Genomic DNA, 26,553 nt, shown 5'->3' with positions numbered 1-26,553 from the left:
ACATAAAATCCTGTACCAGTATGAAACATTTGAGACCAACAGTATTTTTCTATATATTAACCAATAGTAATTTGTAACCAGCCCCTATAAATGATGACAGATGTTTATGACCCACTGGATTTGAATGGTCAAAGCAGCTCTGGTGGAGGGAAGTCTGGCTAGAATGTCACAGCATGGCCATTGCCACATCACCTATAGCCAGAAAACCTTAGTCAGGTTTGACCATATTGAGCCCCCAGGGAACTCATCCACCAGCATGGGAGGAGTCAGGGTGGCATGCAGGATGGGAGGGGGGGAGATTGTTAACCTCTCCAAGCCAGAGCAATTAACCCCAGATTCTCTGTCCAGTGTTTGAAACCCTATTGGGGCGCATCCACCCCCTACAGCTATGGCTGGCAGCCTTGCTACATTGTAACAAGGCTGCATGCCCAACCACCCATCCACACAAGCACGCTGCCCCACAGCCTCGTGCTTGGAGCCAAGGCTGACTCCTTTTCATGAAATGTTTAAGGTGGCGAGGAAAATATACCCCTGTGCTTATGGCCCTATCTTTAAAGTCCTGTAAGTGATCACAATTTCAAAGTCAAAGAAGTCATGATTTGAGTCTGTCCCATATCGTCAGCGTCAAAGTCAGGACAAAAGCACAACACACAACACACAGGACAATGAGCAGGACGATGGCACCAAACCAGACCAAAGACAGCTTCAAGCTGTTTTGTGGGTGTGACCTACCCATCTATCGAAATGAGACCACTACCTGCATGTCTCTACACGCTACCCATGACCCATGTGTCTCATCAAAGAGCTCACAATGCTACCCGTGTGTCTTACCCGTGTGTCACAGAACTGAGAGACCGCTACCCGTGTATCTTACCAGAGGGAACCAGACTCTGCAGAAGGGCCCTGGGAACATCTTCTCCAGGAGCCCTGTCTGTGACCTTTCCACACATCCACAGATCGTTCACAGGCCCGCTCACAGAAAGACATGAGACACAGACATGAGACATGAAACAAAACACAGAAAACTTACCGGCCATTGAGGACTCTATGGGTGGTAGTCCCAGTGGCTTGGGGTGACCCGGGACGAGCCCCCAAATGTTATGCCCAAATCCCAAAGTCCCTGCAAAAATCAGCAAAGAGCCTTTATTTTAATCAAGTTTGCAAACTGGGTCTCTCCGCATGTCCAACATATTGGAATAAATGGAGAGCCCCAAACTCAATTAGAATAGGGTTTTATAGTAGTAAAGGTGGGAGTGAGGGGTTTCTGAGGTTTAGGACCTCTGATTGGCTGACATTTGTCTAGGGTGTCCTGGTGAATGTGTGCTGGCAGGTGATCCTATCTATAGTGGTTGGAATGTTAGGCATTTCCTTTGGATGGTCCGTTCTTGGGTGGTGCTCAGGTAATCTCAGTTTGTGGTCCTTCCTGCAACCAGGTATTGCTTCAGGGTAAACTACTGAGACCCAGGCCTCCATTTTAATTATCAATGGCCGAATTCTACTCTGCCAGGTGATAATGGTTGGAAGTAAAGAACTTCCTTTGGGTGACCTGCCCATACTTAGCTTATCATGGCTGGCTCCCACAATTCAAGGATAGTTCCCACTTTCTCTTCAGTCAGGTTCAGTGTGTCTGTATTTATGTTGAGGTCTTTTATCCACTTGGACCTGAGTTTTGTGCAGGGTGATAGATAAGGATCTAATGGTGTTTTTCTATATGCCTTCATCCCGTTAAGCCAGCACCATTGTTAAAGGTGCTTTCTTTTTTCCATTGTATAATTTTGACTTCTCTGTCAAAAATTAGGTGTCTTTCAGTTTGTGGCTTTATGTCTGGGTCTTCAATTCGATTCCATTGATCCACCTGTCTGTTTTTATGCCAGCACCAAACTGTTTTCATTACTGTAGCTCTATGGTAGAGCTTGAAATCAGGGATGGTGATGCCTCTAGAAGTTCTTTCATTGTATAGGGTTGTTTTAGCTATCCTGAGTTTTTTTCTTTTTCCATATGAAGTTGTGTATTGTTCTTTCAAGGTCTGTAAAGATTTGTGTTGGGATTTTAATGGGGATTGCATTAAATCTGTAGGTTGCTTGGTAAGATGGCCATTTTTACTACGTAATCCTACTGAACCATGAACATGAAAGATCTTTTGTGGTGGGTGGAAAGAAAATGGCCCCCAAAGAGAGTGGCAGCTAGGAGGTGTGGCCTTGTTGGAGTAGGTGTGGTCTTATTGAAGGGAGTATGTCACTGTGGAGGCGGGTTTTGAAGTCTCATATATGCTCAAGACAGTACCCAGTGTCTTAAACCACTTACTTCTACCCATAGTCAAGATGTGGGACACTCAGCTACTTCTCCAACATCATGTCTGTCTGTGCACCCCCATGTTGCACTATGAAGATAATGGGCCAAATCTGTGAAAATGTAAGCCCCCCTAGTTACATGTTTTCCTTTATAAGAGTTGCTGTGGTGGTAGTGTCTCCTCAAGGCAATGGAAACCCTAAGCCCTACCGGGGACTGGGGTATTGCTGGGATTTGGACTTCAGTGCTTTGGGTTAGGAAAGCAGTGGGATGCTTCAATTACTGCCTAATGGGCCATCACAGTAGGAGCATGGAAGACAGCTGAGTGTGAGCTGTCGAGCTGAGGAGTCCTGGCTCGGGAGGCTTCAGAAGAGCGCATTAATATGTGCCCTGGAGATCATTATTCTCGTGATATTTTGATGGAAAATGTGGCTGCTTTTTGCCCCTGTGGGAAGAGTCTGCCTGAGGCTAAGTGGTTTGGATTAATTCCTTTGCCAGAGGAAATCTCAAGACAGCCTACTGTATACTCTGTTGTGTGGTTACTAGTGTTAACTCTAATGAAGCTACATAATGCAAAGGAGCAAGCTGAGCAAGGGAAAAATATTTGAGGAGAAAAAAAAGAGTACCAGGAAATGGAATGGAGCTAAGTTTTGTGTTCAAGGAGATAAACAGATGAAGAAATGGAGTAGAGTGGTGGCCACCACCCAGCTGAATTTCCAGCTTGTGGAAAGAAATTAAAGAAAAGCTTGGATCTGGGTGTGGGGGTGCAGACCTTTAATCCCAGCACTCAGAAGGCAGACCCTGATGGATCTCAAACTCAGAGGCCAGCGTGCTCTACAGAGCAAGTTCCAGAACAGCCAAGCTTAGGCAGTGAAGAAAATAATAAAACACAGAAAGCTGGTGAAGATGTAAGTGAAAGATCTCTGAGTTCAAGGCCAGCCTGGTCTGCAGATCCAGTTTCAGGACAGCCAGGCTTAGTGAAAGAAACCATAGAAAGCAGAGAATTGGTAAGGGGGCTGTGTTCCAGCTGCAGTAGGCAGCAGAGCTTGGAAGCTTCGGCCGCATGGTCCTAGGGTTAAGAATAGAAGAAAGGGGCTACAGACTTTGTCCCCACATCTAAGAAAAGCTGCTGAGGCCAGGCATGAGTAGAGAGCTGGAGAGGGCACAATGACACTGGGAAGTGGAAGCTTGAATTACCTTAGAGATCCCAAGATGTTGGAGATGCCAGCGCCGCGGGAAACCTGCTGAGGAAAGCTGCTCACCGGGAGTGGAACCAGCCCACGAGAAAGAAATGTGTTGCAGTCAACAGAGCTGAAAGGAGTTGGAGATCTGAAGGGTATATGGACATCAGGCCTGCAGGTGCAGAGTTTGGAGTTTGTCCAGCTGGTTTTTGGCTTTGTTTTGGTCCGGTATTTCCTCACTATGTTTTCTTCCCTACGTTTTAGAAAGTTAATGTACATTCTGTGCGTTATATGTTGGAAGTATGTGGTCTGCTTTTTGATTTTGATTTTATAGGGGTTTATGGTTAAGAGATTGCATGATAGGAGAGACTTTGAATTTTTAGACTTTGAAATAAATTTGAGACTGTGATAGACTATGGGGACTTCTGAGGTTGGACTGAATGCATTTTTGCATTATGATATGGCTACAAGCCTTTGGGGGGCAGGGAGTAGAATGTGGTGGTTTGAAAGAAAATGGCCCCCCAAAGGAAGTGGCACTGTTAGGAGGTGTGGCCTTGTTGGAGTAAGTGTGTCACTGTGGAGGCGGGCTTATAGGTCTCATATGCTCACATATGCCCAGTGTCTTAGACTATTTCCTGTTGCCCGCAGGTCAAGATGTAGGATACCTCTCCAGCACCGTGTCTGCCTGCACGCCACCATGCCACACCATGATGACAATGGACTGAACCTCCGAAACGTAAGCCACCACAATTAAATATTTTCCTCTATAAGAGTGGCTACGGTCATGGTGTCTCTTCACAGCAACAGAGCACTAAGACATCGTTCCATCTTCTGACGTCTTCTCCACTTTACCTCTTCAAAGACTTGTCGCACAGGTTTTCCCTTTGCTTGGTTAGAGTTACCCTAAGATATTTTATGGTTTGTTTTTTTTTTTTCTGGCTGTTGTGAGGGGTGTTATTTCCCTGATTTCTTTTTCAGCAGCCTGTTTATCATTTGTATATAAAAGGGATACTGATTTTTACCACAAGGACACTTGATCACCAATGTTCATAGCAGCTTTATTCATAATATCCAGAACCTGAAACAACCTAGATGTCCTTCGAGTGAAGAATGGATAAAGAAAATGTGGTACATTTACACAGTGGAGTATTACTCAGCTGTTTTTTTTTTTTTTTTTTTGGTTTTTTTCGAGACAGGGTTTCTCTGCAGCTTTAGAGCCTGTCCTGGAGCTAGCTCTTGTAGACCAGGCTGGTCTCGAACTCACAGAGATCCGCCTGCCTCTGCCTCCCAAGTGCTGGAATTAAAGGCGTGCGCCACCACCACCCGGCTTACTCAGCTGTTAAAAACAATGGCATCATGAAATTTGAAGGCAAATGGATGGGAACACACACACAAAAACACAAAACCAATCCTCCTGAGGAGGTAACCTAGACCCAGAAAGACAAACATGTTTTTTACTTACTTATAAATGGATATCAGCTGTAAAACAAAGGATAACTATGCTATAAGCCACAGATACAGAGAGTCTGGGTCACAAGGAGGGTTCAAGCTCATGTCTCCCCAGGAAGGGGAAACAGAAGAGATTTCGTAGATGGACTGGGCTGGGGTGGTGGTGGATAGGAACTTGAGGGATCAGGTTGGACTTGGACGGAGGGGAAGATGAATGGAAGTGGGGAGGCCATTTCCACATCAGGCAGAAACCTGGTGCAAGGGAAACTCCCAGGAGTCCACAAGGATGACCCCAGCCAAGACTCCTAGCAAGAGCAGATTCTCAGCCTGAACTGGCTATCTCCTGTGGCCAGGCAAGACTTCCCAGTGGAAGGATCGGGGCACCAACCCAGCCACATAACCTTCGACCTACAGCCTGTCCTGCCTATGAGAGGTGCTGGGGTGGGGATGGGGGCGCAGAGATTGTGGGAGGGGCCAAACAAGGACTGACCCAGCCTGTGACCCTGCGGTGGGGGTGGGCGCGGAGATTGTGGGAGGGGCCAAACAAGGACTGACCCAGCCTGTGACCCTTGCCACGAGAGTGAGCCACCCTTGATGCTGCCTGCAGGACCCAGAGGACAGACGGCCCAAAGACCTAGACTAGAACCAAACATGGTTAGAGGAAGGAAAAAAGTCAACCCAATGACGGCCTAACGATATTCTGCTATACGCATAGATTGGTGCCTGCCCCGATTGTCATCAGAGAGTCTTCATTAGCAGGGGCCAATGGAGTCCAGCTCTTAACTGATTCCCTACCAAGGGTTAGCTGCCTCAGCGTAGTGAAAGGACTTTCCTTGTCTGAGAAGCACGGGATGAGTTTATGCACGTACTGTTTAGATCATGTTTCTTATTCTTTCGCCCGTGTTGTACGGTTTCCAGTTTATACACACATATACATACAAAGGCAATTCTCCCGCAATGGCAAATAACAGGGCTTGAATTTTTAGGGTCGAAAAGCAGATAAGAGCTGTCCCAAATGAAACTACTGCCCGCATCTTTATGCCCCTGGAGAGGCATTTTTAGAAGGACACCCAGGCAGCGCTCAGATAAAGCTAATTTAGGAGTGTCAGGGACCATTTTCCTAAGGATAGATTTGTCAGGGACCGTCGTCCTTACGGGATAGCAGAGGTCATTGCCCTAAGGATGTTTACAGAGATCCCACCCCTCATCCCAACTATCTTGAGAGCTATCTGTTAACAGAACCGCCCCTTACTCCAATGCTAATGGATCACATGCTTCGGCTTACTCCAGGTGCTGGCTAATGACCTTCATATACCCCTGCAGAGTTCCTGCCTACCTACCTCCACCCCATTCAAGGAGTATATAAGCTGTAACTTTCACCCCAATAAACGGAGACCTTGACAATAGAATCTTGCTTGATTTCCTTCCTCTTCTTCAGCCCATGTCTTGCAGGTTAGCGCCCCTTCAGAGGACCCTGAATAGCTGACCCGCCAAGCGGGGGTTACATAGGAGGCTTTAAATTTTAAGGGAGAAGGGGAGTTTGTGTTTGATGCTACATTCCTAGGTTAAAACCCTGTATTGATAAACCAAGGTAAGAATCGGTATAGGGAGCTTAGTTGTTGCTGTTGTTGCTGTTGTTGTTGTTGTTGTTGGTCTTAGGGTTAGAGCTGGGGGGGTCAGCTGAGGTGGACACGTTCCCGAGTCCACTGTGGGAGACTTTGGGACATCCAGACTCCTTATCATCAAGGACTATGACTCAAACCAGCTCAGATGTGCCGCACCCCTATCTTTAAAGGTCCTAAATGTGATTTATTTGAAAGAGTCCTCTTCTGACCAAAATGTCCTGCCAAATAAAATACAATTATAGAAAACTGGCTTCTAAGTTTTATCTTAGGAAATAGAGCAGAGAATTGACTGTGGAAACCAAGGTTTTTGACTGCCTGACTAAATTCTCTCACTGGGGGGTCCCACAGAGTGGGGAAAAAGTCATCTAATAAAAGAACAAAACAGACTTTTAAGTGTCCACTGTCCTTATGGGACAAATAGATCCAATTATAAAACATGTCCCAACATATATTCTATATATCAAAATTATGCAGCCAAAAAAGGTCCGAATGCTGGGAAGAAGGGCCGAGTGAGAGACGCCACGGAGCTCCTGCCTGAGACGGACGCTGGTTAAAATCTTGCCGGTAAGCCACAGTCACGTGGCAATACACAAATTTAATAGAAATTGGTTAAATTAAGACATGAGAGTTAGCCAATAAGAAGCTAGAGCTAATGGGCCAGGCAGTGTTTAAATGAGTACAGTTTCTGTGTGATTATTTCGGGTGTAAGCTAGCGGGCAGCCGGGACAGACCAAAGGGCCCTGGCTCCATGTAACAGAGAGTGGCCCCGCGTTGGTCCTTTGTAAGAGCAACAAGTACTCCTCCCTGCTGAGCCATCTCTCCAGCCCGAGTTAAGGTTCTTAAGAGGATACGTGTGTGTGTGTGTGTGTGTGTGTGTGTGTGTGTGTGTATTTGTATTCCTGGCTGACACTTACCAAATGTGTTGTAAGTATAGATCAGAGTCCAGAGGGCACCCGTGGGATTTCCAGGTTCTCTGTCCTGAACAAAGAATTACACCAGGAACACATGGCTAGAGATAGAAATAGAGATATTTTATCAAAAGAAAAATAACTTCTCAGAATAGGAGCGTGCTTCTCCCCAAGGACTGGGGAAGGTCCAAAGTCCAGTCCTTGGTGGGACATTTACAAAGCCACTACTTTCTCTGGCAATAGGAAGTCACCAGACTTTTATTGTGTGTGCTATTTGTCATGTGTAGCATATAGTTGGAAGGGTTCCCTGTCTTCCAGTGCCCTTGGTTTTATCAAATGTCTGTCTATGCCTTATCCTCCTTCCAAGCTTAGAAGGGAATAAAGAGTTCCAAAGCGGTCTGTGAAACTGTATTTTGCTTTAACATTCTGATTTTGGACACTATTTATGTGCACCTGACACGAGAGGCCACTTCAAAAGAGTGCCTTTCTTTCACACACCTTCATTTGTGTACTGTTCAGCTGACTGTTATTCTGCATAAAGTATGTATAAAAACATAGTCACATCCCTTGGGACAAGGTTATTACATGTATGACTCAGATTCTGTAGCATCCAAGTCAGATTAAGAAGGAAGCGACATGCCCCGAGGCTGTAGGCTTTTAGGGCAGGTTTTTAAATGTTCATTTCAGGGATAAATTGCCCAGTATCTCATAGGAGGGGTATCCACATCCCTAAGGGGCAAGACTGCAATCACTTTCTTCAAAAACTTTGAAGACAAAGCCCAAGCCAGGTGCTTTCAGTTCCCCAGTCAGGCCTCACACAGGAGAGGTTTTTGTTCCTCTCGTGTGGAGATCTCTGCTGACTGACAGGCTATGGCCAATTCACCTTCATCCCAATGCCTTTGTTTGTTCTTCCTTTGTGGATTCTGCATGGACCTTGCAAGGATTTGAAATTATTACCTTCCCTCCCCTTCCTTTGACTTCCTCTTAACTAGAGTGTTAAATACCTACTGAGCAAACAGCATTTTGTCTGTCTTACCAGGGTAAACACCAATACCCTGTGAAGAAGTGAAAGAGGCATTGTTACATTGTTACGGTTACCACATGACAGAGTACCTCGCCAGATGACAGCCAGGGAATTCTGCAGAAATCACACCATGCAACAGATCTCATACAAGAGATTTATGGGGGCGGGGGTGTGTGAGATGAGAGGCCATCTTGGAGTGGGGAAAAGAGACAGACAGACAGACAGAAAGAGCAGGCTGTGCTGGCAGGGAACTTTTTAAAGGGTGCACCTTTTTAAAGGGTACACATGTTGCATTTGGCTGCTAGCACTGAGTCGCTGAAGGCAGGCAGGAAGAACGACTGGTTTCTAACATTCCTCCCTTTTGTTTATTATAAAAGGTGAGCAAGTAGGAAGGGGTGATGGCGAGGCAGGAATGGGGTGCCATGCTCTGGAGGCTGCTTCCTGTGGTCTGGGAGACCCAAGGAAACTGGGATGCTGGCTGCAGTCCTGGAAGACCATCTGGGGCTAGGGAGGTACAGGCCGCACCTGAGGCTGGACCACCTGGGGCTAGCCACATTGAAGCAAGTTTAGGAGTTTAGAGGAAAATTTTTATCCAGGATGCACATTTGAAACTTTTAGGCCCAGGGTCCTGGTAGCTGGGGGAGGGGGATCCCACCCTCAGGAATCAACAGAAAAGGCAGGTGAGGAGGCAGCCTATTGATTGTACTTCTCTGAAGTCCATTTGACCCGAGAGCTGGATTCAAGTTGATTCCCTGACACTTACAAGAATTTTTTATTACAAAAAGAGATAAGTTTCAGATATGCTAGTATTACCATGGACTTTGATCTGTACTGAAATCCACATTGTAGAAAAGGCTGTGGACTCACACTTTTGAGTAATAATAGAAGCGTGGGGATGGAAAATGATTTGGGGTTAAAATTGTGATTACCTTTTCTTCTATCCAGAAAATTGGGTGTATATAGATTAGACAGATGTTTTTAGCACAATGAGAAGCACTTTTAAGTCTATATCATCTTACAAAAATCCATACTAATCTAAAATATTTTGGAGATGTTTTGTTGCTTTCTTGGTCTAGAAGAAGATACCATGATAAATATGTTTTATAATTGCTGCTTTATGCCATGTGGTCAACTTTAGATGGTTAAGTCCCATGGCATGTACCCTTTAACCTTAGTAAAGAGGGCCGCTAACCATGTGGCTACTTCATCGTGACAAGGTCATCAGCCAAGGTACACATGGTTGCTATTTAAAAACATCTGTTTTCTTAGTAGATCTATCTATCTATCTATCTATCTATCTATCTATCTATCTATCTATCTATCTATCTATCTATCATCTATCTATCTATCTATCTATCATCTATCTATCTATCTATCATCTATCTATCTATAATCAAGAAATTAAATTCATTGAAAAAAGGGGAGATAGGTCACAAAAAAACCCACCGCCATGGGGAGGGTTAGGCACCTAATAGACCGGGAACAGTTTAGCTATAAGAGATAAGGACAAATAAGCAGGAACTCCACCCTAGGGAGAGTTCCAGTATCCCAGAAGCCACGAGGGCCGAGAAATGCTACGGGACTTTGTAGACAGCTCCTAGGGGGAGGCAAGAAAACTCACAACGTCTTGCTTCGGAAGGCTCAAGGAGAGATGGAGCAGCTAGCTCCAGTGGAAAGGGCGCAAGGAAAGGACCCAGGAGAGTGTAGGCAGCTCCTAGGGGAGGTGAGGCAGTCCCAAAAAGGAGCTGAGAGGAGCCATGAAGGAACAGAGGAGAGTAAGTGTCACGGTAACAAGAATTTCAATCCGGGGCATCCTCGAGCGGACTGAGAGGCTTGTGAGAGAGAACTGTCCCAAATCACAGAGGCGAGGCATCCCTTTTCACGTGGTGGGTCCTGGAATACCTGTGTAGCCTTTCATAGTAAAAGAAGACAAGGAAGGAAGCTCCGTGGTAATGACGCTTAGGCGGGAAAGGGGGAGAGGCAAGTGGTTAGAACAGGTCGAGGGGAAAACAGCTGGAGAGATGCATGTGTCTTAGCAAGCAGAGTTATCCATGCGGTGGGGCCCAGAAGGGCGTGTCCGCATGGCGGCGGCTCCAGAAGGGTGTAGAAAGGAGATGCCCACATGTGGGTGCCCCCAAAAGGGCATAGTAGGGAGAGGCTCATATGGTGGCCACCCCAAAAGGGCAATGCAGGCTCCAAGAGCAGAGAGAAAATACTTACTGAGTAGGCGAGGAGCCAGACTATAGAATTTGGAGCCAAATATGTCAGGGAGCAGAAGCCAGCTCCGGCAAGTGATCTGCACCCACCAGGCAAAACTGGCAGTTTGGTTCAGCTAAGAGAGGCCGAGCCCCTTGGAAGGGAAGCGCATTTATGCCCCTCCAGGGTTTTGAGCACCAGAATAATGAAAGGAAGGAAGGAAAGGAGGGAGGGAGGGAGGGAGGGAGGGAGGGAGGGAGGGAGGGAGGGAGGGAGGGAGGGAGGGAGGGAGGGAGGGAGGAAAGGATTAAAAGGAAAAGGTCCTGACTGCTCCAAGGTGTGGTGAAGGAAAAGGTTTATGGTAGACACAAGGAAGAGCACAGCCAGAGTCAGACACATCTGGGAGAGTCCAGCATGGACAGGACCAGGCTGAGCAAGGTCACGTGCAGACTCTGAGGGGAGGGAAAGGGAAGAGAAAGGAACCAAATGCAACAGCCAGGAGGCCCCAAAGTACTGAGTAACCAAAATGTGGGTTATATAGAGAAGAGCCTCTGGGGGACAGGCAGCCTGGTTCCTGGGCTCGAGACTTCAGGGAGGGAGTAGGGTGTGCCAGCCAAGAGGGCCCTGTGGCAGACAGGGGCTGAGGGATGCAGGGAGAACCTGGTGGTCAGGTCCACTGTGATACGTGTTAAAACGGCGCCTCATCCGCTTGTCCCAGGTTTGTAACGAGACCCTTCTGTTGAAGTTCAAATCAAAGGTGCAGCTCTAGCTGGGGGTCATGAGCCTTTGCTTCGAAATCTTGACACCATCGAGGACGGATGTGAAAACTGCAGGCTCCCGGAAAAAAAAAAAAAAAAAAAAAAAAAAAAAAAGCGTTACAGGATGCCCAGATGTCTACCGTAAAAGCTACATGGATGGCCACCCCATCTGAGTGCTGGTTGCGGAAGCCTTTGGTCTCTCGCTTTACTGTGACGTATCCTTTGGAACTGTAAGCCCAATCGAACTCTTCCTTCTGTACGTTGCCTTGGTTGGGATGTTTTACCACCCAATAGGAAAGGAACTAATACAGAACAGTAACGAGTCTGTGTGTCAGGTGGACAAGGGTTCAGTTGTACTGGTTGTTCTTGTCAACTTGACACAAACCTAGACATGTCTGGGAAGAGGAAATCTTTTTCTGTCTTTCTTTGTTTTGTTTTTAATGTAGCCCTTGCTATCCTAGAACTCGCTCTGTAGACCAAGCTGGCCTCAAACTCAGAGACCTGCCTGCCTCTGCCTCCCAAGTGCTGGGATTAAAGCAGGCGCCACCATCACCTGGCTGGAAGAGGAGCTCTTAATTGAGAAAGTGCCTCCATCCAATTAGCCTGTAGGCAACTCTGTGGAGAATTGTCTTGATTAATGACGTGGGAGGGCCCAGTAGCACCTTGGGCAGGTGACCCTGGGTTGTTTAAGAAAGCAAGTCAGTGCCGGGCGGCGGTGGCGCACGCCTTTAATCCCAGCACTCGGGAGGCAGAGGCAGGCGGATCTCTGTGAGTTCGAGACCAGCCTGGTCTACAAGAGCTAGTTCCAGGACAGGCTCCAAAGCTACAGAGAAACCCTGTCTCGAAAAACCAAAAAAAAAAAAAAAAAGAAAAAAAGAAAAAAGAGACAGAGTATAGTCATAGATTAAAAAAGTAAAGATAATAAAATAAATATTAAAAAGTAATAGCATATAAACAAATAAACCACGTAAAGATGGACTATATACTGAGTGTCTGGATTATGTATATTATTGTGTTTTCTTTGAATTTTTTGACTGTGAAGGAGCTAAGTAACCAACCTATATACTTTAAAGATATCTTGTCTTCAAAATTGGGGGTCTAAGGATATGCTACTTTGGAAAAGAGGTTCTTCTTTTGTTTCCACAGAGGATGGAATCCTTCCGGACTAATGTGGTTTGATGGACCAAGATCCCCTGAAATGTTGCCTTGAACATCCCTCAAAAAATTACTTCACCCAATAAACAGCAGGAAGTAGTTTGGAGAGAACTATGCCCAAATTCCCAAATATTGTTTGTAAATGTTTGTTTACATCTGACAAGGGATATGCTATAGAGATTTGCATTGGTATGGATCTTGGTTTATTGATACAAATTTAAGATCAGTGTTGTTATATTATGTATATGTATTTCTGATCTTGATTAAGGTATTATGTTTATCAAGTTTATTTAAAAATGTAATGTATAATTAAGAAATATAGGTTAATAGATAGTCATCTATAATAGTCAAGCTTGTAGCCATGTTAGTTAGGTTTTCTAGATGTACAGAGATGTATTTCAGATGGATAGGCATTCTTCAGACCTTTTAAAGACTACAGAATATGACATTTAAAATGTTTAAGAACTTAGGACTTTTCATGACAATGAGACATATCTGCTCCTGGACGCACCAATTACTTGAAGAGGATAATGGGCATCAAAGAGGTTCTTTATAGAGTTGGTTAGCCATTTGGGCAAAAAACTGCTCTTGCCTGGACTGCTTGATGAACTGGACATGCAGGGCCCACAGAGAAATGACTGCTGAACTTGCCTAAATGTAAGATGATCCTTCAGGGTTCCTGCTTCATGAAACAGTCTGCCAGACATTCTGCAGGATACAGAAGAAAGTGATCGAACTGTCTTTGAGATTTCCTGCTTTATGGAAAAGTCTGCTGGATACTATGGACCAGTAGGCTGAAGATGGATGCTCCAACGGTAACTTTGGGTGACTGTCCAGGCAGTGAGGTGTTTTTGTCATTTCTACAGTTTTGGAAGTTGCTTACAATACACTTCCTGTTGACTTAGGTAATTTTATATCCTTCTGGAGTCTTTGATGGAGTTGAAGAATAGACAGTAATAATATAGTTTTCCTTAGTTATGAAAAAAGATGAAGTAAATATAAATATTGTAACTGTAATTCTTGCTTGATACCAGTTTTATTATATGTAATTTTAGTATGTTAAAGTTAAAACCTTCCTTTTTAAACAGAAAAGGGGAGGTGATGTGGGATTTTCCTCTGTATGCTGTGAATACCATTGGTTAATAAAGAAACTGTCTTGGGCCTGTGCAGGGAATAGAAGTAGATGGGGAAAACTAAACTGAATGCTGGGAGGAAGGAGGAGGAAGAGTTAGAGAGAAGCCATGAAGCCCCACCAGAGACAGACACTGGGAACTTTACCAGGTAAGCCACTGCCACATGGCGATACACAGATTACTAGAAATTGGTTAAATTAAGATGTAAAAGTTAGCCAATAAGAAGCTAGAGCTAATGGGCCCAGCAGTGATTTAAATAATACGGTTTCTGTGTGATTTCCTGGTCTGAGCTGCTGGGCAGCCGGGAAACAAACTAGCAGCTTCCCTACAACAAACTTATTAGATACGTTTATTCTTGTTGGATATCAAAGCATAGCTATAGAATCCGACCCGAAATGTGAAAAGATGTGCTGAAGGCCGTCTTCCCTGTCCTCTGGATCTGCGTATGGCCTTCTGCCTTGCCTTGGTGCTTTCCCAGATGTAGTGTATAGTGAGAAAGTTCTGGGAAAGAGTTGCTCTGTTGGTTAATATTTAGCATGTGCTTGCTGGTATTTATTTACATGTTTTTCTGATCACGTATTTATGAATTCAAACAACCTTTCTTGGATCATTGCTTTCTTTGTTACCTTCCTGTATAAAAACAAAACAAAACGCTTAAGTGAGCCTATTTACAGCATTAATTAGACTGTAGTCGGCCTATTCTTTCAGGTCCTGCCTAAGTCTGTGAAGGTTAACACACCCTCAGTTTTAAGAGACATCAGCCACTTACAGGAAAACCTGGAGAGGCCCAGCGGCCGAGCAGGGTATGGCTGTCAGCAGAGCTGACAGGGTTGACATAAAGAAGGGCTCAGCACACTGCTGGAGCCCACAGGCGTTAATCCTTTTGAGTTATCCTCTTTAGATACATCATTCCCCTGCTGTACGTGTGAAAACCTGGGCTAGGATCCTGAACCTCCACCAACGAGCTGTGTAACTGATGAGCTGTGTAACTGTGACCAAGTTACTTAACTAATATTTAGATTCTGTATTTGTGAAATGTAGGATTGGCACTTCGTAGCCTAAATCCAACGGGTGGCTTCCGTGTGAACTTGTCATAGATTACCTGGCCTGGGACTGTTGAGTGACTTCCGTGTGTCCCTGTCATAGATTACCTGGCCCAAGACTGTTGAGGACCTCATAACTTCTGGGCAGACAGAGTCAACTCCTGTCCCAGATCCCTCTCACTGATCCGCGTTGCCTAGAACAAACATCAGGGGCTGGCCTGTGCCCACAACACCTGTTTGTGTTGGAAGTGGTAAGAAGCAAGGCTCTTATTACACACCTGTCTTTCATGCTAAAGGTGTGGCAGAATAGTCAGCAGACCAAGACTTTTTACACCACCTGCTATAAGGGAGAAGATAAAGAAAGAACTGGGTTAGGCTTGCTTTAATTCCCCTCTGAATTGAGCATATGTTTTCAAAGCCATTTCCCCCACATCCTTGCCCACATCAGTTTTGGCCACTCCAGGGACTTCCTACAGAGGCCATAAATGTTTGTCTTCAAGTCTTTATTTTATTCTAATGACCTTACCCCCAGGAATCTTTCTCTCCACCTCAACTTACTCTCAAATTTTACAGAAGACATTTCTGTGAAGGAGAGTTTTTAGGGGGCTTAAAGAAAACAGGTTTATGCCGGGCAGTGGTGGCGCACGTCTTTAATCCCAGCACTTGGGAGGCAGAGGCAGGCGGATCTCTGAGTTCAAGGCCAGCCTGGTCTACAAGAGCTAGTTCCAGGACAGGCTCTAGAAACTACAGGGAAACCCTGTCTCGAAAACCAAAAAAAAAAAAAAAAAAAAAAAAGAAAGAAAGAAAGAAAGAAAGAAAGAAAGAAAGAAAGAAAGAAAACAGGTTTAAATCCAGTCAGCCAACCAGTAATCACCTCAAAAATGGTGGGCCCCAGGCCTGGAGAGGAATGTGGTAGAATCCCTTCCTGCTGGCTCTCCTGCTCCTTCAGAACCCGCCCTTCCGTGAAGTTTCCTGTGACTCTGTAGACTGCCCTGCTCTTCTAGACACAGCCCGTTAGAAACCTTTGCTCTCTCCCACCCTAGACTACCTCCCTCCACTCCCCCAGCTCCCGCCCCTCACTTGTCTCATGCAGACCCTCAGGTAAGTCCCCAAGCCATGACGATCATCAACCCTCTACCCTGAGAGCCCCTACCTATGTAGGCCTCAGCACTAGGCACTACCCCTCCTCCGGGATTATCTTCCTCTGCTAACTTTGCCTCCAGAGTAGGCTGATATAGTAGACTCATGGGCGTGAATAACAACTTGTGAAAATTTTCCAATAATCGGGAGAAAGATGATATTCAAGGCCCTTCTCCCCAGCCCTCTCAACTTTCTTTGTGTCTTCAGGCCTAACATTCCTCCCTCCACAGTATATCTTGAGTGCCTCACAGGCGTGCTCCCCTTCCACACCTCTCCTTCTCTGCTGTGGGAACCCCTGACCATCTTCAGACCTCAATGGGACTGGTTAAATACCACCATCAGTTTCTGGAACTCTCAACCCCATTCATCTGGGGCGCTCTTATGACTCTGATCAATAAGCTATTTGGAACGACTTTATGCAAGTTCCACAGCCCCGAGGCCACCGTATTGTGAAATTCAGCAGTCCCAGCTGAGCCACCCTTGGCTTACCACTCACTGACTGCAGATGGCCGCAGGAAGAGACTGGTGGGCTGCACGCGTGTAAGAAACTTGAGTCAAACGGACGCCAGAGCATTGAGGCGTGCTTGCTGTGGCTGTCTGCATCAGGTTCTTCACAGAGTCTGCGTTAAGCACTCCACCTGCCAGAAAGCAAGCAGCTCGAATGTGACGCCTGCCGGGCTCACTCCGGTGCCCTCCCCCAAGCTTTCTCTGCCTTTCTGCTCATGTCTTATAATTTTTCCTTTTCCAGATGGTTTCTGTCTCGTAAGACATGATGAGTTCCTTAAGGGCTGAGGGTATGTCTACAAACTTCTGAGCGCTCTCAGAAGTCATGAGATGGACTCTTGACCACCTGGCAAGTTCAGAGTACTTGGGGGCTGGGTGAAACTTTTCAAAGATTAAGTTAAAACTCGGTTGGGGGGGGGGAGAAGGTGGTGGCTCAGTGGCTTACCACAGTTTTGGTATGCAGAGGCCCTAGGTTCCGGTGCTCGTACTCTCAAAATCAGTATACTCTAATGTCCTTTGTGTGTTTAAAAGCATATATATGAACAGTTTATGTGTGTGTATGCATGTATACATGTGCAGATGTATATGCACACGTGTGTGTGCGCATGCGGGTGTGTGTATATGCATGTGTGAATGTACAGGAAGACATTGGCAAGCACTTTACCTATCTCCCAAGCCCCAAGAAACTCTTCTCCAATAAAGACTTTAAAGAATATTCTGTTAACAGCAGGTCCCATACCTGGAGAGGTTCTAATCTAGCAGGAAACCTGGATTGCGAGAGTCAGCGTTAAGATGGTTGTTCGGCTTATCTGTAATCCCTCAAAGAACATACAGAAAAGGTTGGGTAGAGGACTCAAAGAAGAGTCTCCCAAAGGAGGCTGCGTCCAAGCTTGATCTGAAAGAGTAAGCAGACAGCTGCAGGGCCTAAAGAACCTTGTGGCTACCTTCACCCTACCCCTGAGTAGGAGGAGTGAGGGCCTGGATTGGTTGAATGCAAGAAGACTAAACTAAGCCATTGTCATGGGGTGGGGATGAGGGGTGGAACCCGGTATGCAGCAAAGGTTGTCTCAGTCTGGGGTGGCACCGGACTGATTCTCCTGTCTCCAACACACAAGGTAAGATGGGGTGGGTGGGATCCTCTCATTTGAGAAGGAGTGTATGTATGTATTTATTTATTATTTGCATGTGTGTGAGGAAGAGAAAGAGAGAAAGGGAGGGGGAGAGAGAGCGAGGGGGAGAGGAGGAGGAAGAGAGAGAGAGCATACACATGGAGTCAGAGGACAACTTGAAGAGTTTGTTCTCTCCTACCATGTATGTCCTGGGGATCAAACTTTGGTTGTCAAGCTTGGCAGCAGGGCCATCTCCTGACCCATCTTGCCCAACGCTGGAGATTATTTTTGGGAATTTACTACACCTTCCTTTTTTCCTTCTTAGATAAGAAAACTGTACAGCTCATGCAGTCCCATGGGGTTAGGTCTTCATGGATGCTGGGGAGGGCCAGAGATAGCAGAAGTCCCCCCTCCAGGAACACTCTGGAGTGCCTCTGGGGGACTGGAAGGTGACCCTGACATCTGGAGAGGAAATAGCCTAAATAGTTCTTAGGAAAGAAAAGGGTGAATTCCTAGCAGAGAGGACCTTATTACAAGTGTAGAACAGAAAGCAGTGAGCTGTGGCCAGAGGAACAAAATGCCAGGGTGGCTAGCCTGGCTCCATGAGGGTACCCCTAGCGATGCTAAGGTTTACCGTGGCATCAACCCACAGCATGGGCTACCGAGACTATCTGCCCAACCCCACAGATACGGCTTAAGAGAGAGACCTTCCTCTTTCAGGCAAGCTCAGTAGCCACGGCACCAAGGAGACAGATCTGCTGACCTGGGTTTACCAGAAAGTGACCTCGAGGAGCTGGTACTGGAGCTGAATCCAAGCTGAGGCAGGGAGCAGGGCGGGTGGGGACCAGCGGAGCTTTAGGTGGAGAGGCTCCCAGCACCTGGAGGAGCAGCTTGAGAAAAGGGAGGTCCAGCTAAAAGGACCTAAAGAGAGGATACTTGATGTCAAGTCAGAGCCAAGTCAGAGATTGTATATCCCAGCACAGAGAGAGCCAGCTCCACCCTCAGAAAGGACCTGCCCTTCCAGGCACACCGCTGTCCCTCCACCGTGAAAGCTGGCTATGCTCCAAGCTCTTCGGACTTAACAGAGGAAATTGCACTCTTTTTTGTAACCAGATTCACTGATGCATTTAAGACTGAGAATTTTTTTCTTTCTAGAAATGACTCAACACAAAGAGGTGAAAACATGAAAAAAAATCCCACCCAAGAACCAGCCTTGCTATGTATAGTCCAGGCTGTCCCAGCCTTCTGGGTGCTGGGTTATAGGCATGAGATGTTTTTAAATTATGTTTTAAGGAGAGAATGGTAGTAAATGCCTATAACCCCAGTACCAGGGAGATGAAGAAAAGGAGAAGTTCAAAGCTAGCCTAAGCCATGTGAAACCTTGTCTCAAAAATACCAGCCTGAGCCTGCCAGTGCATGCCTTAAATTCCCAATCTTTGTGAGTTTAAAGCCAGCTTCATCTACATAGTGAGTTTTAGGCCAGCAAATCTCAAAAAATAAAAGTAAACGTAAAATATAACAGTTTAACTTTTTTGGGGGGAGGGGGTTGGTTTTTCAAGACAGGGCTTCTCTGTGTAATAGCCTTGCCTGTCCTGAAAGTCGCTCTGTAGACCAGGCTGGCCTCGAGCTCACAGAGATCCACCTGCCTCTGCCTCCCGAGTGCTGGGATTAAAGGCGTGCGCCACCACCACCCATTAGTTTAGCATTTGTAAGGCATTTTAGCATGAATATAATTATTTTATTTCACTGAGAGATATGATTATTTTTTCAGTGAGGAAACTCAAACCTTGAAGGTTAACTAACCCATAGAAAGGGCTGAGACTCAAGCCCAGTCATTTAGACTCCAAAGCCTGTGTTCATATCTCATTCCTTTGTTCATGGAAAGTCCTTACACTCAGTAGAGTGTAGGTCAGCTGCCGGTGTAGTTCAGCTGGTGTATGAAGCTGTGGGTTCCATTCCCGGTACCACATTCTCTGGGCATTGTGGCACATGCCTGTAATTCCAGCCTTTGAAGGTAAGATAAGAGGCAAGAGGGATCAGAAGTTCAATTATCCTCAGATACATAATGGGTTTAAAGGTGGGGCTGGAGTACATAAGACCTTGTCAGAAGAAAAGGAGGGTGGGGAGAGAAAGGGAGAAAGAGAAAATCACTGGCTCACATTCTCCAGACATAGAGTATGCACTGACAGTCACATGGGCACAGCTTGTCGCCATCCCTCCTCGGGTGTGCCCGCAACGAGGCAGGGCTGTGAGCAAAACAGTGGAAATCTACAGCTGGCCTTCCTAACCGTTCTCAGCAGTGCCGCTTGTGTGTGTGCACCGTCCTGCGCTTGCACCTAGCTGACCGCACCCCTCACCTGCCCTGAGCACCTGCCCTGAGCACCTGCCCTGTGCTCACTCCGAGCTAGACAGTGACACCTGTCGCGAGTCTTCCTCCCAAATCACCACACGGAGACTTATTATCAATTATGACAGGTTCAGCTGATAGCTTGGGTGTGTCTCTAGTTCTCATAGCTTGCATGAACCCATTTCTACTAATGTATGTGCTTCCACACGGCTCATGGCTTGTTACCTCATCTCCTACACGCCATGTTTCCTCTCCATCTGGCTAGCTGCTCTGCCCTTCTTCTTCCTAGAATCCTCTGGGCCCGGAAAATCCTGCCTAGCTAGCTATCGGCCATTCAGGTTTTTATGAAGCCAATCCGAGCGACACATCTTCACAGTGTACAAAAGGAATGTTCCACAACAAGCACCTCGCACGGCGAGCTACTGCCTGAAAACACACAGTGAGCGTGTGTTCTAAAGCAGCCTTTTGCACTTGGCAATCATACCAGCTAACATTTACCAAACACTTACCGTTTGTAAATATAAGTACTGAACCAATTTATTGTTTTCCCTTTGGCTTTCAAAAGCCATTTATTCCCATCATTATTGTGTAAGGTTATTTGTGATGTACATGCATGGGTGTTGAGTTCAGTGGGCAATCTCTGGGAGTCATTTCTCTCTTTCCATCATGCGGATTCCAGGGAGCCTCTCTCCATAGCCCATGCTGCCTCTGAGCTTGTGATCACCCTGTTAGCTCCCCGAGTCTGGGGTGATAGGTGTGAACTCCCTTCCCTGGCTTCTGTACTGAATTCTTTATACACAGAGCTCCTTCCTTGTCACTGAGAGGGCCAGGTCTGTAACTCAGTGGCACTGCACTTGCTCACAAGGCCTTCACGTTGGCTCCCCAACACCGGACACCCCAAAAAAGAAAAGTAAAAAGAGAACACTTCAGGGGAGCAGGCGTGGTAGCATATACCCATAATTTCAAAACGTAGAAGGCTGAGGCAAGAAGTTCCAGAGTTTGAAACTAGCGTAGACTACGGAGTCAGACCATGTCTCAAACAAAAATTAAAAAACGAACGTTTGAGGGCTAGGTGTGAGACAAACCCATGTCTGCTTGCTTAACCATGCAACCAGAAAGTAGCAGAAACAGGATTTGAACCCTGGTAAGCAGCATTTGCCACAGCACGCCATCCCCTCAGCCTACAATGGTGAGGAACACAGATTCCATCCCTGCCCCAGAGGAGCTGATGGGCTAGCAGGAGGGGAGGTATAGGGGAGTGACCAACAGCGTGCCTGCTCTCCTTTGGCCTCCACTGAGGCTTCCTCACGGTTCTACAGCTTCAAGTGTACCACAGGACGGATGACTAAGGCAGGCCAGATCTGTGCGGTTAGCAAATGGCACAGGACAAAATTTCAGGGCAGAAAGAGGCATCGCAGATGTCCAGGCCAGGTGGCTGGTGAGAGAGAGTGGGATTATGTGTGTACGCTCGCTGTTTAAAGTTTACTCCGGATACCTCAAACAGGGAGGGGCAGCAGGCCATTCCTGTAAAAGGTGAAGGAAGGTGTCGTAGCTGGCGTTATTGTTGCTTTGATTAAACACCATAACCGAAGCAACTTGGGGAGGAAAGGGTTTGTTTGATTTCCACATCCTTCATGGCTTTCTGAGGAAAGCCAAGGCAGGAACTCCAAGGGTGAGATCCTGGAGGCAGGGGCTGATGCAGAAGCCATGGAGGGTGCTGCTTATACTGGCTTGTTCCTCGTGGATGCTCAGCCTGCTTTCTTATAGAGCTCAGGACCACCAGAACCGGGATGGAACCCCTCAACAGGCTGGGCCCTCCCCATTGATCACTAACTAAGAGAAAGCCTTACAGCTGATCTTATGAAGGCATTTTTCTCAGCTGAGGCTCCCTCTTCTCAGATGACTCTAGCTTATGTCAAATTGAGACATAAAACTAGCCAGGGCAGAAGAGAATCAGAAATTAAAGGTCGTCATCCTTGACTGCATATGGAGTTTGAAGCTACCACGGTCTATATAAGATCCTTGTATACAAAAGAAACACACACACACACACACACACACACACAGACACACACACACACACACACAGAGAGAGAGAGAGAGAGAGAGAGAGAGAGAGAGAGAGGAGTGCTGCGTGCCGATGCCAGCGTGCACAACTAAGCAGGGGAAAGGTTAAAGATGTGGAACTTTTCTTGCAGTGCTGAAGGACATATATGTGAACAGGCTCCATGCAAGAAAGGGCCTAATCTTTTATTATTATTATTATGTATACAATGTTCAGTCTGCATGTATGCCTGCCCACCAGAAGAGGGCATCAGATCTCATAGATGGTTGTGAGCCACCATGTGGTTGCTGGGAATTGAACTCAGGTCCTCTGGAAGAACAGCCAGTGCTCTTAACCTCTGAGCCATCTCTCCAGCCCAAGAAAAGGCCTAATCTTGATAACAAATACCAACAGGCAGACACAGAAGCATGGAGGATGCCAAAGTCATAATCGGTTAGCATTCAGTGGCCACAGGATCCTTAATTCTCACCACGCTCGTGGCGAATGTAATATAATCCAATGTTACAGAGTTCTCTCTGACTGGCTTGCTTGAGGTGCAGTTCCTAGCAGTGACCCACAAACGTCCGTGCCCTGGCCTCGTGCCCCCTTGATCAGCTGCCCTGAGTTTACTTGCTGGAAGCTGAAGCTAAGTCCAAGCAAGCAGTATTTACTCCACTATATTGTTCTAGCCAACACGGGATCCAGCTGGGCAGAGATGGAGAGGAAGGGATCAACCTGAGAGAAATGCAGAATCAGAGGAGCATGGAGAGGAGACACACCCTGAGGAGGGCAGCGGAGAGATGCAGGGCCTCTGGTTGAGCAAATGGGTGGATGGGGGTACCACTGGCAGAGAAAGGGCTGGATGGCAGCTCACAGCAAGACGGAGACTGACTTTGAACAGGTGTCTGCCATCCTGGGTGGCATCCAGGAGAGTGTGCACCAATCATGACAAGCACAGCTGTGAAGATGAGCTCACTCTCGACTACAGGAGACCTACAGTGCAGGAACTTGGGGCTCACCCTACCTGCACGCCTTGTTTGGTCTCAATTCAGTGATTCTCCTGCCTCAGCCTCTCTGAATGCCAGGATTACAGGTGTGAGACACCATACCCGGTTTATGTAGAGTTGGCTACCCAAACCAGGACCTCCTTCATGGTAGACAACGCTATACCAACTGCATGGGGCCCTTTTAGTGTTTGTTTGTTTGGGTTGGTTAGATGGTTGTTTTGTTTTTTGGAACAAGGTCTCACGTAGCCCAGTTTGGCCTTGAACTCATTATGTAGCTGAGGATGACCCCATCTCTGGATCTTCCTGCTCCTCCTTCTCTATACTGAGAGACTAAAGGCGTGCACCATGACGGTCTCGGCTTCATTTAACCTCTTAGCAAAGTTGAGAAAGGGCTGAGCCGAATTCTGGGAGAGATCCGCTGTGGATAGAGAGGCATCCCACTGGTATCAAAAATCCCTGCCTTATCTGTGACTTGCCCCTCCCCCTTCCCCAGATGGCTTTGCCCGGCCGCAGGTCCAAGAATCCCAAGACACTGGCTTTCCTTCTAGTGGGTGTGACTTTCGTGGTGCTGCACCAGTGGATTCTCCAGGAGCCCACGCAGAAGAACACTGAGGTCCCCACCGCAGCTCCCCTGTCTTCTGCGGCAGCGGTGCAGCTGTCGCCACACCTCCAGGCGCCCCTTTGCGTGGCCAACGCCTCTGTGAACCTCACGGCCGGCTTCCAGGAGCTGCCCGCCCGGATCCAAGACTTCCTACGCTACCGCCACTGCCGCCGCTTCCCGCAGCTGTGGGACGCGCCCCACAAGTGCGCGGGCCATCGCGGCGTCTTCCTGCTGCTGGCCGTGAAGTCTTCGCCCGCGCATTACGAGCGGCGGGAACTGATCCGGCGCACGTGGGGCCAGGAGCGCAGCTACAGCGGGCGGCAGGTGCGTCGCCTCTTCCTGCTGGGGACCTCCCCTCCCGACGAGGCGGCGCGCGAGCCTCAGCTGGCCAGCCTGCTGGACCTGGAGGCGCGCGAGCACGGCGACGTGCTGCAGTGGGACTTCGCGGACACCTTCCTCAACCTCTCGCTCAAGCACGTACACCTGCTGGAGTGGACAGCTGAGCGCTGCCCGGGTGCGAGCTTCCTGCTCAGCTGCGACGACGACGTCTTCGTGCACACGGCCAACGTGGTGCATTTCCTGGAGGTGCAGTCGCCCGAGAGCCACCTCTTTACCGGGCAGCTCATGGACGGTTCTGTGCCCATCCGCAACAGCTGGAGCAAGTACTTCGTGCCCCCGCAGCTCTTCCCGGGCAAGGCCTACCCAGTGTACTGCAGCGGCGGCGGCTTCCTCCTGTCGAGCCGCACAGCCCGCGACCTGCGCAGCGCGGCGCGCCAGGTCCCGCTTTTTCCCATCGACGACGCCTACATGGGCATGTGTCTGAAGCAGGCCGGCCTGGCGCCCAGCCCCCATGAGGGCATCCGGCCCTTCGGCGTGCGGATGCCGGGCGCGGAGCGCTCGTCCTTCGACCCCTGCGTGTACCGCGAGCTGTTGCTAGTGCACCGCTTTGCGCCCTATGAGATGTTGCTCATGTGGAAGGCGCTGCACAACCCGCAGTTGCACTGCAGCCGCCGACACCAGGCAGGGCCTCCCGAGACCAGAAAGCTGGGGAGCTGAGAGTGCGTCTTCCGATCTGAACCCCGATGCACACTGATGTCACCCTGAGGGTAGATCTGGAAAGCACCATATCCTAGTGTGTGTTCCTGGCCTCCACGAAAGGGGTTCTGGCCCTATTGGTCTTCAGACGCGTAGGTGTGTTTTTCTTATTTTAAGCTGGGCTGGGAATATCTGTTTATCCTCACATACCAGCCTTCCCGGGGAACCTGTATCCATTCATTGTGGGCAGCAAGAGAGGCATGACTGCCAAGATCAATGTTAGCGGAGGGGAGCTCCCAGGAGGCAGTTTACACTCGGAAAGAAGCCTTGTCTGGCAGCCTTGCTTCCGCGACGCTCCAGGAATCTTGGAGGTCAAAGCGAAGCTCCTGGAGGGCAGCAGCCGGAGGAGTCAGCGTCGCAGCCACCTTTCTGCAGCCCTGACTGTGAACTCCTAGTAGCTACGGATTTGCTTCTCCAACGCTTTTGGAAATGCTATCTGTCCCAGTGGCGTGGAGCGTTATCTGTGAGAACCCGGTATTGGTTTTCTATTGCTGCTCTAACAAATTCTCACCAAGGCTCGAAGCCTAGGAACAAGCCCAGTTATCCTGCAGTTCTCAGACAACACAGACCCTTCTCATTAGGCTAAAGCCAAGGTGTTGGGAAAGCCACCTTCCTTCCTGGGTATCCACACACCCCACTTTATTCCCTCGCTTCTAGAAGAGGCCTCCTTCACCTTCAAAACCAACCATGTTACAGTTCTCTACAGCCAGACTTCTCTCTGACTATTCTTTCTCTGCTCTCCTTCCCTGGAGCTAAAACCTGGGTTCACCTGGCTAACCCAGGCTTAGCTTGCGTCTGTTTGTTTAAGACAAACTCCCATGTAGCCCAGGCTGCCCTGAAACTTGCCACGAGGTAGGTCAAGCATGAGCTTGAATTCCGGAACCTTCTGCCACCCTTCTCCCAAAGGGTGGATTACAGGTTTGTCTCCACACCCAAGTAATATCTTCGTGTTTTAAAGCCAGCTCACCAGCAATTCCATAGTTCATCTTGTTCACATGTAAACTATTTTAGTCACAGATTCCAGGGACTAGGTGTGGACATCCTCGGAGGACCATCGGCTCTGTCTACCACTATGCCAGTTAATAATAAACGAAGGAAAGGAACGCGTGACAGATGCACTTTCTTCTCAACAAACGGTCCTGATGCCCACTCTCATGGTGGACAACGGCACATCACCAATCCAAAAGTTCCTGCTTTGGAGCCTTGTTCTGAGTTCCCTGGAAGAAAGTTGTCTCCATTTTTGGGGTAAGATTATTAAGATTCTGGTATTACAGGACTAGAGAAATAGCTCAGCTGTTAAGAGCACTGAGTTCGCTGGGCAGTGGTGGCTCATGCCTTTAATTCCAGCACTCGGGAGGCAGAGGCAGAGGCAAAGGCAGAGGCAGAGGCAGGTGGATCGCTGTGAGTTCAAGTCCAGACTGGTCTACAAGAGCTAGTTCCAGGACAGGCTCAAAAAAAAAAAAAAAAAAAAAAAACCCAAAAACCTACCTGTCTCGAAAACCACCGAGTTCGATTCCCAGCATCCACGCGGCAGCTAACAACTGTCTGTAACTCCAAACTCTGACACTCTCACACAGACATACATGCAGGCAAAACACCAATGCACGTAAAATAAATTATTAAAACAAATGCACAAAATAACTTAAAATTTTAAAAAATAGTTTTTTTTTTTTTAAAGATTCTGGCATTTTGTAGCTTAGAAAGGTGGGGAAGCTGCAGATTTGGATCCACTGTGTGACTCTGGGGCCTGACTACACATCGCTGAGGTTTGCTTGCTCTGCTATCCAAGAACAGGAAAGGCCTCTGCTCGCCCCGGGCACCACCCAAGTCACCTGGAGGATCTGGCGAGCCGGGTGTGTCCTCCAGGCCAGTGTGCCGCCAGAGGGCGCGCCTGCCACACGGTGCATCTCGGCTTCCAGTTCCGGAGAGGCAAGGAGCTCTGGGC

The 26,553-nt window shown here is 47.7% G+C and overlaps 1 protein-coding gene across 1 annotated transcript; it reads left to right on the top strand.

The window, feature by feature from the left end:
- The first annotated feature begins 23,405 nt into the window (after positions 1-23,405).
- On the top strand, positions 23,406-24,569 carry B3gnt6 (UDP-GlcNAc:betaGal beta-1,3-N-acetylglucosaminyltransferase 6). Its single transcript, XM_038313451.1, has one exon. The coding sequence runs from the start codon at positions 23,406-23,408 to the stop codon at positions 24,567-24,569; it is 1,164 nt and encodes a 387-aa protein (XP_038169379.1).
- The last annotated feature ends 1,984 nt before the right edge of the window (positions 24,570-26,553 follow it).

The sequence above is a fragment of the Arvicola amphibius genome, chromosome 12, assembly GCF_903992535.2.
Source record: "Arvicola amphibius chromosome 12, mArvAmp1.2, whole genome shotgun sequence".
Lineage (NCBI taxonomy): Eukaryota > Metazoa > Chordata > Mammalia > Rodentia > Cricetidae > Arvicola > Arvicola amphibius.
The sequence above is the reverse complement of the archived record's forward strand: the minus strand, read 5'-3'. Positions and strand labels throughout refer to the sequence as shown.